The 13,465-nt window shown below is 41.8% G+C and overlaps 1 protein-coding gene across 1 annotated transcript in view; it reads left to right on the forward strand.

Annotated features, from left to right (window-relative positions):
- Nucleotides 1-13,200, forward strand: part of arid5b (AT-rich interaction domain 5B) — a 73,532-nt gene extending 60,332 nt beyond the window's left edge. Inside the window, exons 9-11 of the mRNA XM_029520914.1 lie at nucleotides 515-612; nucleotides 8,724-8,934; nucleotides 9,099-13,200. Coding sequence (XP_029376774.1) covers nucleotides 515-612; nucleotides 8,724-8,934; nucleotides 9,099-11,120 — 2,331 coding nt within the window. The 3' untranslated portion in view covers nucleotides 11,121-13,200. The remainder of the gene's footprint in view (nucleotides 1-514; nucleotides 613-8,723; nucleotides 8,935-9,098) is intronic.
- Nucleotides 13,201-13,465: the final 265 nt, after the last annotated feature.

Here is a 13,465-nt window from a genome sequence, read left to right on the forward strand (position 1 = left end):
CGATGTTTCATGTTAAGTCATCAAATGCATAGCACAGAGATCTGTTTCTTCATTAGGTGGCTGGTATAATATCTTTCAAACAGAGAACCAGACCGGGCCAATGATAGGATACAGCTCATATAATTAGGGCTTATATCCTTTTTAAACCCTCATATCTGCAGCTGATTATCTCATGTTTCGTGTTGAGGCTTTGTTAGCTCAGAGTTTTGTGCTTTGCGTTGTTGCCCATCATCTGTTATGGGATAAGGGGTTATAACAGGAACAACTGACTGCATGATGTTAACAGAGCTTATTATGTTAGAGAATTGAGTGTTGAGGATTTAATAACTGGAACATCATGACTCAGTAACTCCCTAAGACCTCAATATGATGTCAAGCACTTATGTTTTTTTTTTTAAGTCTTTCTTCCCCTCATATTTTTCCAATTTTCCTCACTCTACATTTGTCTTATTGTCATCCTTTGTCCCTTTTTCTTTTTCTCTTTGTCTTATTGCTGTCTTCTCATCCCCTCCAGATAACAGTGCGCAGACAGTGGAAACATGTATATGACGAATTGGGAGGGAACCCCAGCAGCACAAGTGCCGCTACATGTACACGAAGACACTATGAGAGGTGAGTTGTTGTGTTAGGTGCTTATAAATTACGTATGATTGTTATATGTGCACATCAGGAACAGTTTGCATTGCCTGGATGGAGTGAACCCCCCCACTCCCCATCAGCTGCATGAAATATGATTTCACAGTGTTGGACAATATAAACTCACATCCAATTCTAATAGGATTTAAAAATACATTCCTTGTGACTTTGTTCTTTCTGAAGTAAGGTTCAGCAATTTTTTTCAGGATTAATTGATTAGTTGTTTGGCACTATGGAACCAATTATACTGCAAACTCCATCCGTGTTGTCCTACAAAGAGGCTGAAGAGGATTTAAAGGCTGAATATGACAGTAAAGTTTTGAATATTTACTGACCTACATTGATTCACATATGCAGCAACTACCCTTCCCATCATATATGCATTGCAAGCACAAAAAGCAGCAAGACATAATGAAAACTGCAGCTAAATATATTCATGTAATCATTCAGTCAGATGCTGCAGTGTTTTTGAACCTTCACATTATAATCACTCAGATGGTATTACCAAACCAAAGAAAACATATGGATATGATCCTGAGGGAGCTGTGGGGGTATTATTCAGAGCTGCACAAACGCTCACACACAAAACAGACTCTCACACCCCCACATTTCCAAGGTTAAACAAATGCCAAATATGATCTCCCCAACAAGAGATAACCAGTTGCTCATGAGGCAGGTCACTCCTTCGGGCCAGCGACCCTCTCCACATGTCTCTGGATGCTGCAGCGTTCCTGCATCAGCACAGTTCTGACACACATCCACATGCATGCACACACACACAAACACACAGTAACATAGCAGTACACCAGCACTGTATGAGGGAGCTGGGCTGCTTTATATTGTGATGAAATTGCATGATGTAAGTGAATCTGCAAACAAAAGTGGTGGCAGCTGGAGTAGCTTTTCCAGGAAATTTGTGAAACCATAGTTGTGAGAGTGCAATGTTACAGTGTTGTATTTGTTCAGCTGACAGTCCCTTCCCAGGTTTTTTCTCACTACCTCAAAGAGCGAGCAGCTTTGAAGCAGGAGCTGCTGCGCTGCGCTCTTCCTTATTTAGACCAATAACAGATATGGTTTCTAACATCTGGCATCATAGGTGATTCTTATCGCTTTATGGTGAATTGGAATATGTGTTTGATACTGGTTTTGTGATTGCTCAGTGCCTTGAAGTCATTTTGAAGCCCGATATATATATATTTATTTAAAAAAAAAAAAAGGCTTTATTGTTCATCCATTCATAAGGTGTAAGTGCGCTTGCAGGAATGCAGACTGGCTAGGACAGAGCCGTGTGGGAACTGCTGAAGTGTGACTGCTGCTGCGCTGGCCTTTCCCTCTCCAGCCACTGAGAAGCAGCTGAAAATAATGCTGAATCAATACAAAGCAATAATATCCACACACTGCAGTGAATATCAGGCTGACAGAGAGAGAAGGTGTAAGAGGGAGGGGTGCGGTTGATGGGGCATATATATGGGTGTGTGAGAGAGAGAGAGAGAGAGAGAGAGAGAGAGAGAGAGAGAGAGAGAGAGAGAGAGAGAGAGAGAGAGAGAGAGAGAGAGAGAGAGAGAGAGAGAGAGAGAGAGAGAGAGAGAGAGAGAGAGAGAGAGAGAGAGAGAGAGAGAGAGAGAGAGAGAGAGAGAGAGAGAGAGAGAGAGAGAGAGAGAGAGAGAGAGAGAGATCAGCTGAAGCTGAGCAAGTTTCCATTCAGGGGAATAATTTTAGCTGAGCCTCGGTGTTTGGGCTGCTTGGAGGGCAATTAGCTTCATTGTATTAACTCAGCAAACATGGCCATTCTCTACGCATGATGATGAATGAGGCTGTTTGTTGGCTTGCTGAAGTGTGTGTTTGGTCCCCAGAGGTGTCTTTGTTTCCACCTTTAATCATTAGTCAATGTGCTACAGAAATATAATTCACAGGGAAGAATGTACAGCACGCACACTGGAACAACACTTTCGTTTTGCTCTTCCCTGTGAAGGATCACTTTTGATTTGTCTCAGTGGGTCAAAGTAGAGTAGAGCAGGAAATAAAAAGTCTCAGGCTGGTAAGTGGGAAGGAAACAATATTTCAGGATATAATTGCCTTAAATTAAGTGGATATTCTTGGCTGCCTTGGTGTTATTTGGGTTAAAGACTGTGAATATCCACAAGTATTCAGTTCCCCTTTTAAATTATACACATTATCCCTTTACAGCCCTAATGGTGAAATTATGTGAAATGGTTTCCTAGGAGATGTTATTGTGAAAGATGGAGCCAGCAGCATAATTATTATATTTATTCTCCAGGATAGTGGACATAGCGCTTGTGCTTCACAACAAGAAGGTCGTGGGTTCAATTCCCAGCCTGGGGCCTTTCTGTGTGATATTTGCACATTCATCCCAAGCTTGCTTTGGTTTCCTCCTACAGTCCAGACATACATGTTTAAGTTAGTTGGTTACTTTAAATTGTCCATAGGTCTGAGTGTGAGTGTCTCTGTGAGTTGGCTCTGCGATGGACTGGTGACCTGTCTGGAGTGTACCCTGCCCTCGCTCAGATTGAGCTGGGATTGGCTCCAGCAACCACCCATATACCAGAAACAGATAAGAAGTAGAAGATAAATGAATGAATGAATTCTGCCCAGGAGAAGGTACTAATCACTGGTAGTAATGGAGTTACATAGCTAGAATTGAACAGGAGATACCAGGGCTAATTGTAATTTTCAACATTACTGTTTTTAGTCACAGAGTGCCGTTCATTAAGGCGCAGGGAAAAATCAATGTAGAAATGTCCAAGCCAAGGTCTGCTGCTGCAGCTATGGGGAAGCTTTAATGATATTTATTTAAACGGTTTCCCGAGATTAGCTGTCAGGGCCCAGCGCTCTGAATTAAAAATGAGGTCATGAAAAAGATGGCATCAATAACCTTGAAATAGACTGCCTTTTGCTTCTGTGCTGTGCCATTTTCTCTGTGCTCTCCCCCCTCTCTCTCTCACCCCCCCAACCTCTCTCTCCCACTCCCTTTCTTGCACTTCATGCTGTTTCTTTCATTATACAGGTCAGTGCCTTTTAACAGCTCCTCCATATTTAATCTTCCTGGTTTCCTGCGTGATCTCTTGTTACAGAAACATCACATTTTGCTATCTCTGTTCATTTCTGCCTCTTACAGATTTTTAATACCTCACCATGCCGTGGCACTCTAATGTAATTGCACAACGGGATTGGTATTGAAGCGGGAGGGGGGTATCCATGGCAACAGAGAAGCAATTTAGAATAATTTGCTATTTAAAAACTCTGAGGTTTTGGGCTAAAGCAGAGAACGTAGATTAGAGGTTTTGGATTAAATCATTTCATCTTAAAAGTATTAGATGTTTGCCAGATGTACTGTACACAGAGTCGGAGGCCTGTGAAATATTCCTTGGCTCAGATCATGCAGATACATGTTTTTGTTTTTTTTGTTTTTTGTTTTTTTAAGACAGATGCATGCCTGCGCCAATTTTAGTCGACTACATGTTTTATTGATTCAGCCTTTATTCACTCCTCCTGGTATCGATGCATTCACTAAAGCTGCTCTCCAGATATAAAACTACATTTGTTTTCCATAATTATTAGGAAACCTTGGGCCTGTCTTCACATTGGGAATTATAAGAGGATAGAGTTTGGATTTGGGGAGGAGAGAAGGCAGGGGAGATTGTTTTCCTGTTTCTTTTTTTTTTTTTTCTTTTTAATTTTATTCTGCTGGATGCTCAGAATTTTGCACTTGTCAGCATCTCTCTGCATTGTCCTTGCTACGTTGCAGATATGTGAAATCTAAGCGCATTAAGTTTGAGCTTGTCTTGTCTAATACTATAGCTGAAGCGCAGATTTCAATTATTCTGGTCTCTTGTTCCAAAAGCACGATATCCCAGTTGAGGTGGCAGGGAGGGAGTGCTCGCCCCGACATAGAAATCTAAGAACACTAACAGATCTTAATGAAAATGTTGAAATCATTCAAACTGAAGACATAAAGTAGTAGGCAGAGAGAGGAGTTGTGGTATAATTTCTGTCAGCATTCCTTAACACTATAAACAATGTCTCAACATGTTGTCCGCATCAAAGGCACAGCCAAATTCTTTGTATATCCGTGACTCCTCAACTGAAATGGACTTCAGCTTCAGTGGGAATGCAGCCAAAGTGCTGAATGTTCTTTATACTAAAATAGCAGGCAGCTATTTTAACCTCTGGGAGCGAGATGGCTTCCCCAAGACAAAATGCTTCATTGAGCATTCAGTAATAAAACTCTCTTTTTTGCAGCAATCTAACAAATCACAATATTGGGTAAGCTCTTAATGCGTGCATCGCATTTAATCAGTAGGTCCAAGGTTTCTTCCCTCATTGGTAATGAAAAATCACAAATTATAGCACTGACTTGTGACAGGCAATCAACTGTATGAGAATCTATTCAAGTCTGCTCAGATTAATAACCAGTTCACAGTAGTTGCAAATTAAATTAATCACATTCTTGCAGAAATTTCAGTCCACTTTTAAACAGCAAGAGGGAACATGCACCATATATTTTTGGTTGTTAATACTTGAGTGACTGAAAGACTTGAATGTTCTTTTGTGTAGAGTAATACACATTTATTTTAAACAGTTAGTCCTCTTGGCTCACACCTGATATGGTGAACATTTAGCGAAGGCTGCAGCTGCAGCAGCAGCTAATGAGAGCGAACCCTGGGGGAACAGTAGAGGTCATTTTGAATCTGGTATTTTCAGACTTGACAAAGGACTTAAGTTTTTCATACATTCCTGCGCTGCACTCCTGTTTTAACTGCATGAATGAGGGTCACCTCAAGTGGTTTGGCTTCGAGACAAAAGAGGGGCTTTGAGGCATGAATCCAAAGCAGAGGGACCAGCTACAATGTCTATTTATCCCTCTACTGGCATCTCGTTTTTTATCGTTTACTTCACAATGCTCCCTCTATGCAGCAGTTATTGTTTTCTCATTGTGCTGATGATGCCTGATCATTGCATTTAGATGTGATAAAGATTTGATTTTATCTTTTTTATTGTATTCCCTTTTCCTCATGGACTTGTAAATATAAGTCATTTTCTTTCTTCCAAATCTTTCTACAGCCCCAGGGGCTTGTCCACCAGCTCTTAAAATAGTTTTTTTTTTTTTTTCCTTTTTTTTTTTTTTTTTTAACACATGAAGCAGCTTTTGTGATCTTAACACAACACCAGCTAAAATTAATTTCAGCACAGACGGGAGAGAAATTGTTGAAATGGAACAGCCTGCAGGCTTTTTCCACTTATTTTGTGACTTAGGCATTTCTTGGATTTGAGAACACTGCTTGTTCCTGTAACACAAAACTCAGATGAGAGCAGCACACTGCTGGTAAAGTCACCTTGTTTTTGCCAAGTTGTCTTTTTTAAAGGGGTGGAGGAGGTGCTTTGTGTGCAATCTGTTATTTCGAATGCATAGACATGGTCAGCTGACATTGGGGTTTGATGATTTGTGCAATTATTGATTCAAATATCAGTCAGATATCAGATAAAAAGCATTACATATACAAGCAATCATGTCCTGAGCTCAATTACATGAAGCTCCAGTTATCTCTACCGCTTCTTTTCACTGCATATTTTGGTTGCTTGTGATCAACATGGAAAACGGCTGCTTAAACAAAAGCCGAGTAATAAATTGGCATGAGAGGAAGTTAAGTATTTATTGACCTCATAAAAATGTTGCCTCTCCTGCTTTAATGAAAAATTTTTCCTGGAATCTCTCAGTGCAGCACACTCCCCCTAGTGGCTCAAATTTTCACCTACAGCTGGCTTTCTCTCAACTATTGCAGTGGCTGCCAAGCTCAGCCCCTTCCTTAGAGGAAATTGCTACTTATATAAGTGGAATTGTATTATGGGTGCTATATTAAATGATCATGACTAAGTTGATTTTGAATTGTTTTTATCATAAAATTAACAATGGCTACGTGAGCCTGAACTGCATTGACTATTCAACCAAAATGGTAAAAGGTGTTTGGTGGCGAAAGAATTAATCATACCATTAAACAGGCTGTGGACATCTTTTATTCATTGAACATAACAAAGAAAATAATTGTGACAATGTAGGGAACTTCCTGTGACTGATCTTTGGCTTCCCAGCCAACACATCATCTTAGCCTGTGCATTTGGAACTATTTAAGGCTCCAGTAATTTCCCGGGCTCAGCTCTTACATTATCCGTGCCTGACTCCCCACCCCCTGCCCCATATTGACATTCCATAAAGTTGACCCTGGCCAAGGCAGCCATCTCTTTCCCACAGATCACTGTGGTAGTTAGCAGTGTTGGTATATTGTTTAAATGTGTCACTTTTTAAGCCATTTGATCTTTATTAGTACAGCTGGGCATTTTTACATGTTGAGTAAACATTTATTAGCATGAAAAAAATCAAATCCAGTTTTTAAAAGAATATTCATGAACTATTTATTCTAATTATCTTGAGAACCTAAATATAGAAAGCCTGAGAACCACCTTCTCGTTCGTAATAAATACCACAGATTCACTTTATCTCTGTTTTCAAGGATTATTCATTTGCTCATTCAAAATCACTGGTAGTCTTTATTAACATGTCATTATCCCCTCTTTCACTCCATCTCTTCCTTGGTTTCTTTTCCTTTTGCTCTCTTTCCCTCCCCTCTTCTCTTTCACAACCCCTTTGCTTTCCTTCTTTCCAATAAGTCACATTTAATAGTACATTTCCTTTCTTGGCCTGGGGCCTGGTGCCAGACCAGCTGTATGAAATGTAGTTTCACCGCTTTCCCTGCCAGCACTTTTGTTCAGAGGAAAAATAACAAAAAAATCCCACAGAGCCTCTTGAACTCTCTGAGGCTTTTTTTTTCCCTTCCTTTTGAAGAGGAGGCAAAACAGCTCTTGATTCATTGTTTGTTTTACCGCCATGTCCCTTAAAAGGAATAGTGCAACCGTCTCTTGTCGTTTCACGAGAAGACCTTATTTTTTCTCATGACTGAGAAAGTCATGTTTCTGTCTGGCTTTTATGGATTGTTATTGTAAGAAAAACTGACAGGAACGGGAGAGATTTTCAGAGGCGCTCATTGAAGTTAGAGTGTTGTAGTTTTTCAGTTGTCTTGGTTTCCTCTTCAACAGCGTTTCTTATTTCTGGTCTAATGCCAATTTCCATTTTCTTTTCTGAGCAATAAAAGTCTAAAAGTTTCCCTTGCTGGTTTCTACATGTCATTATTTTACACATGGGTATTGTTATGTTATCCAGATCTTAATGTTCCCATTAGTTATGACATCAGATACGGAAAATTGACTTGGGAAATAATCAGGAGAGAAATAACAGAAGTCAAAAATAGTTGAATATTTTTTTTCTACAGAATGTGCTTTGTCACTTAGTATGAATTTAATTAAGTTGGAACACGTGGACGTATCCTGCCTTTAATCTTGTCAACCGGATAGCGTGTAACAAAAATTTTTACTGTTACCATCTAAAATATTTTATTACTAAAACCACTTAAAAAGATGCTCTTATTATTCATTTTGGTGGATTAAATTAGATATCATGTGCAATGAGGTTCTTTCAGTTTGATTTCAATTCTTCCAGACATTTCCCCCTTTTCATTCTCAGACATATTAGTTTTACACAACCATGAGCACACACATGCACGTTCTCTCTCAAGGTTAAACTAATACATAATGTGATCTGTCTCAGCAGGAGATAACTGGTTTTTCACATTCTGTCCCCCTCTCTCTCTCTCTCTCTCACACACACACACACACACACCCATCTGAACCTGGATTTCCTCTAACCTAGCTTAATTACAATAGGATTTTTACTGCTTGCCAGGTATTAAAACAAGGGGATTTTAAAGCACCATATTTGATACACTGCATGCCTGTGGCAAAGCTGCAGCTCATTCGGTTTTTGGCTTTAAAAAACAAAATACTTTTGTGGTTTATTGTACTTTCATTTTGACTTTTTGTTATGGTTTTCTCCTACCCAACGGAAGGGTGTTATTTGTATGAACTTCATAGGTTAGTAGTTGTTCCGCAAGCGTGACATGACATAACATGATCATACTATAGACTTATCTGCATTCCTGTGTCTGCATTCTTCTCAGACTCCTCCTTCCTTACGAGAGGCACATTAAAGGTGAACAGGACAAACCCCTCCCCTTGGCCAAACCCAGGAAGCAGGAAGCCAGCCAAGAGAAGCCCCCAGGAGCCAAAGCCAAAGGAGTAGGGGCGAAGAAATTGAAAGTTCCGAACAATTCAAAGCTGGGGAGTAAAAAGGAGAGAGGGGAGGCAGTGAAGGGCCAAGAACAATCACAGGTCAGTCACAACTGCTGCCTCATCAAGATTCCTTCTTGCTCTAAAGTCAGTCTCTTTGCTTTTTCATTGATCCCTTACCCCTTCACTTTGAATTCCAATTGTCTTCTAAATTTTCATATAAGAAGATAATATTGACTGTGAATGTTCTAACATTTTTTATGTAGGACTCCAAAGGGAATGAGGAGACCCATGAGCTGTCCACATCTGTAAAACAGGAAGCATCTCTGAGAGAAGAACCAATTATAATAGAGGAGGAAGAGTTACATCTCATCCTGAAGAAAGAGGAGTCCTTGGCAGTTGAGCAGCTGTCCTCACTGGGCCCCAAAGAGCCAGACTACAGAACCCCTCATACTGGCCTACCCCTCAACACGGGGCCAGGTCCCCAGCCCGAATGGAGGCAAATCACTGAGGCCATCCAAGCAAAACTAACCGGTGAACAGCAAACTGATGGACATTTCATTCCTAAAAACGCCTACATGCCTCACCGTTGGGATCAGAACAAATCTGTGGGACATGTTGCTCTGCCCGAGTCCTCCTCCAGAGTCAAAGACTCCATAGAAAGTCATGGTGGGAGAGTGGGGAAGGTGTTACCGATGTGCAAGCAGGCAGACAGACAGTGCATAGACTTGAGCACAGATTCCTTCCCCGAGAAAGAAGACTATGGGGTCATTAAGAAGGAGTCTTCCCAAGGCCCTGCACAGACGGCTGCCTACTGTAAAGCCAGTCAGGGAGTCATGTCGCCTTTGGCCAAAAAGAAACTCCTCTCGCAAGTGTGCGAGTCCAACCCATACTCTTTTACTTCTTCTCTTCAGCCTCCGCCTTCCACAGCTGCCTCCTCACTCCCTGTCATATCAGTGGTGGAAAGGGAGAAGGAGAAGAGAAAGGGTGAGGAGGAGTTGGGAGGACAGAGGCACGGGTGTGTGTCAGACAGCATCCCAGAGGTAGCCCCCATTTTCAGGCCATCAGTCATTCAGCACGCCCAGAGCAGCAAGCCTCACCAACAAGCTACCAGTGGCCCATCAGACAGGAGCGCTGCCGGGGAGCTTTCAGAGACTTACAGCTGCCGGACGAGCCATAACCTTCAGCCTCAAGTCAATCCACCGTGGCAGCCCTATCTCCCCCGAAACCACGGTCCTGACAGTGTGGAGAAGGCTGGGGAAAAGCTTCTCCAAGGCCCAGCTGCTCCACCGAGGAGCTATGCAAGTGACTGCTACTCTTCCCCCCACCTCCACAGTCTGTACAGGCAAACCGAAAACTGCCTGAGCCAGGAGAGAATGCCAAGCTTTGCCAACGGAGAGCGGAGAGAGCACTACACTAGGGACCGTGAGGGCAGCCAGAGCTTTGTCTGTGGTGGTCTGGAGCAAGAGGGCTTGGCCTACAGATCTCACTACAGTGACAGGACTCAAACACATGGCGAGAGCAGAGAGGCAGATGATGAGCCCAGAGACTTCACAATTTCTAAACCTCTCTCTCAGAGGGTGTCCTCCTTCTCCAAGCCTGCCTTCTGCAATCTACCTTATCCCATCATGCACCAGGGTTTGGAGTCCCACCCCAAGGCGTGCAGAGTTCCCCCAATGACCATCTCTCCTCCCAAACAGAGCTCAGCAGAGTCATCGCAGCCTTTTCCCAGCCCCAAGGCGTCAAGTGAGTCGTCACTTACCGTTCCAATTCGACCAAGCAAGCGGAGCCTAGTGGAGTCCGATCACGAAGAAGTTCCAGAAAGGAAAGTTCGAGTCGTTACACCGATCCATCCTGCTGGTTCAATCCGACGCAGTGACCCGGAAGAACTGAAACCAGCCGAGCCAGCTCATGCCGTTCACCTCAACAACCACCTCCCTGAGGGCCACCCTACAACTACCTTCCCCCCACCCCATGCTGCACACCTCTACACTGGCATGTACTCGCCTGGTAGCCTGGTCTCACCAGCAGCTCAGGATAGCCTCCAGCAGCACCCAAGCCTGCAATACCTGAAGAGCCAGTCAGCAGTTTCTCCCCTTGTACCCCCGTTAGCCTTCCACCCCATGATGCTCCACAGGCAGCTGCTGGCCTCCAGCCCCAGCCCGCACCATTTCTACAGGCATCCAGGTGGGGCAGCGCTCTATGGGGACCTGTTGCACCACCTGTACCCTCTCTCCACCCTACCACCACCTCAGCTGTCCTCGGTACACCCCAGCACCAGACTGTGAGGGAGAGGGGAGAAGCTGCTTCTCCCTCTCTTTCCCTATTCGCATAAACTTTTTTAGCTTGTCTCTGTTATTCTGTCTCTTTGCTCGGGGATTTGTGGCTCAGTCGAAGGAAAACACTGATTATAAAACTTTGACTGATTACAAACTGATAAACTCATCAGTCAGGCAGACTGAAAATTCCATTTTCTTTTTTTTTTTGTTGTATGCATTTGTTTATACTTTGCACTGTTTCTTATTTTTTCATCACCACTTACTGTATCTTTTTTGTTGTTGTATCCTTATTTGCACACACGTGTATGTGCTCACAAATCAGTTTGTCACTCTCAGTCACTATGAGTCAGGGTGTTGCTCTGGTTGTGGGAAAAGTGGAGGGCAACAGAGAAAAGCCATTTGTTTACTGCGTGTGAGGGCTAAACTTTGTTGCTTAAAAACACTACAAGTGACATGACAACGTAAATGCAATTCTTTATATAACTAGATGTGCGTTCACCATGGCAAATGATGCTCAACTGCTTAGTGCATTAATACTCTTTTGGTGCCCAGTGGTGTTCTATCTGTTTACGTGTCTCCATGTAAACAGGACTCCTTGGAATAGGCACTTACACTTGCTGGCGTGTTTCACAACATGAATTAGTTTGATCATAACATTCAGAGGTGCTGTGTATGAGAGATGTACTGTAGACTCACTTTTACTTACTTCAGGTCTTTGTTGTGTGTTTCAGTTCAGATACAGCATGAGCAGTTGTCACATTGACAAATCATTAGTTCTAAATTGAAAGAAATTTGACCCCCAAACCCCTTGTGATGAGTAGGACCGTAGCAGCTTGTGTTTATCCTTAGGACCAGTGTAATGAAACAGCCTACTGCTGTGGAATGCTCACCACAAGAAATCAACATTTCATCTTTTTGTTCTTGACTTGAACATATCTCGTCTTTTGGTGAACAAGCTTTTTAATTCAATACGCTGAAAAGACTCACTGTATGATTTAACAGGAATGTTGTCACTTAGGATATTATTGCTTTGCAAATATCTGTGCCTTTCGCAGTCTTGGATTAGAGTTAGCACTACAGTTGTTAAGGTTTATCTTCTGTAGCAGGGTAGGAATATTAATATTACTGTCACTCTTGTCTGAAATGCAGCACACAGACATTCATAAAAACTACATGGCACACTTGGCTATCAGACACCAGACTTGATTGGTAAGGCACAAAATTTAACGTTATGCATTAACCTGGTGGTTAGTATTTGTGCTTAAATATGTATTTACTATTAGCTCAACTGTGCCAGGCAGTAAGTTGTAGAGAAACCTCAAAAGATTCACTGATCAATGTATGGCATCTGCAGGGCATGTGTGCTGTATGTGTTTTCTAGCAGTAATGAAAAGGTACCAGACTCCATAAAGAATGCCTACCATGCTCCATAGCCTCAGGTCGCAAGACGACACCTGCTCTGGCTTTTACAACCACTATAATTGCAATCCAGGATAGTCGAAATACACAGTGAACATGTCTGGTGTTTTAAAAGAAGAAAAAAAAAAGCTGTAAATGTGTATGTGTAAAGTTTTACTGAATACTTAGATAAAGACATTCATTTCTGATTAAGTACTGTACATTGCTGTTTGTAGGTAAAACTGGCATTAGTGGTGGCTCCTGTACAGAACATTCATACGGGATCAATTCATGACAACCCTGTCTCTTGTCTTATTTCCAATGTAAATAGCACTGTAGATAGTTCTGCGTGGTTGTTATCATATAAACTGTTATAATCTGTAAATAGTATAAAAAAAACAGTATAAGAGTCGGTTACACAATCTAGCTGTGTCCTTGTTTGCTCTGTTTCAAGGTCAGCGTGATCATATTAGATTTAAACAAACACTACATTTTAAGAATTAGGATACTCTTTTTATTTGTTGTTGTTTCACTTTTTTTCCACGTTGTTTCCATTAATGTACATCCTGAGAGTGTTTTTGATACAGTAGCCATCTGTTTACCAATCACCCAGCTGGCAAGCAAGACAAAAAATAAAGACATTTTGTATATGACCTCCTGTATATTTAATTAAAATATTTTACTATCTCTATGTTTTCTCAGTTGTGTTCTTTAACTGCAATCCAGTTTTAAAAATAAGAGGGCTGAGTAAACTGATATTTAATGCCAGTGTACTAAGGCCAATGTAATGTTCTTTCCTGAGTAAATGCAGTGTGAATGGGGTTTTATTATTGTAATACCATTATCTGGCTATGAGATTCCATCCGCCTTAATCTTCACAACAGGCTACTTCTGGGCTCAAAGCCAGTGTAACCTCTCCAGTATTTGCTGCAGTCAGAAAAAATGTGCTAGTGCAT

The sequence above is a fragment of the Echeneis naucrates genome, chromosome 15, assembly GCF_900963305.1.
Source record: "Echeneis naucrates chromosome 15, fEcheNa1.1, whole genome shotgun sequence".
NCBI lineage: Eukaryota > Metazoa > Chordata > Actinopteri > Carangiformes > Echeneidae > Echeneis > Echeneis naucrates.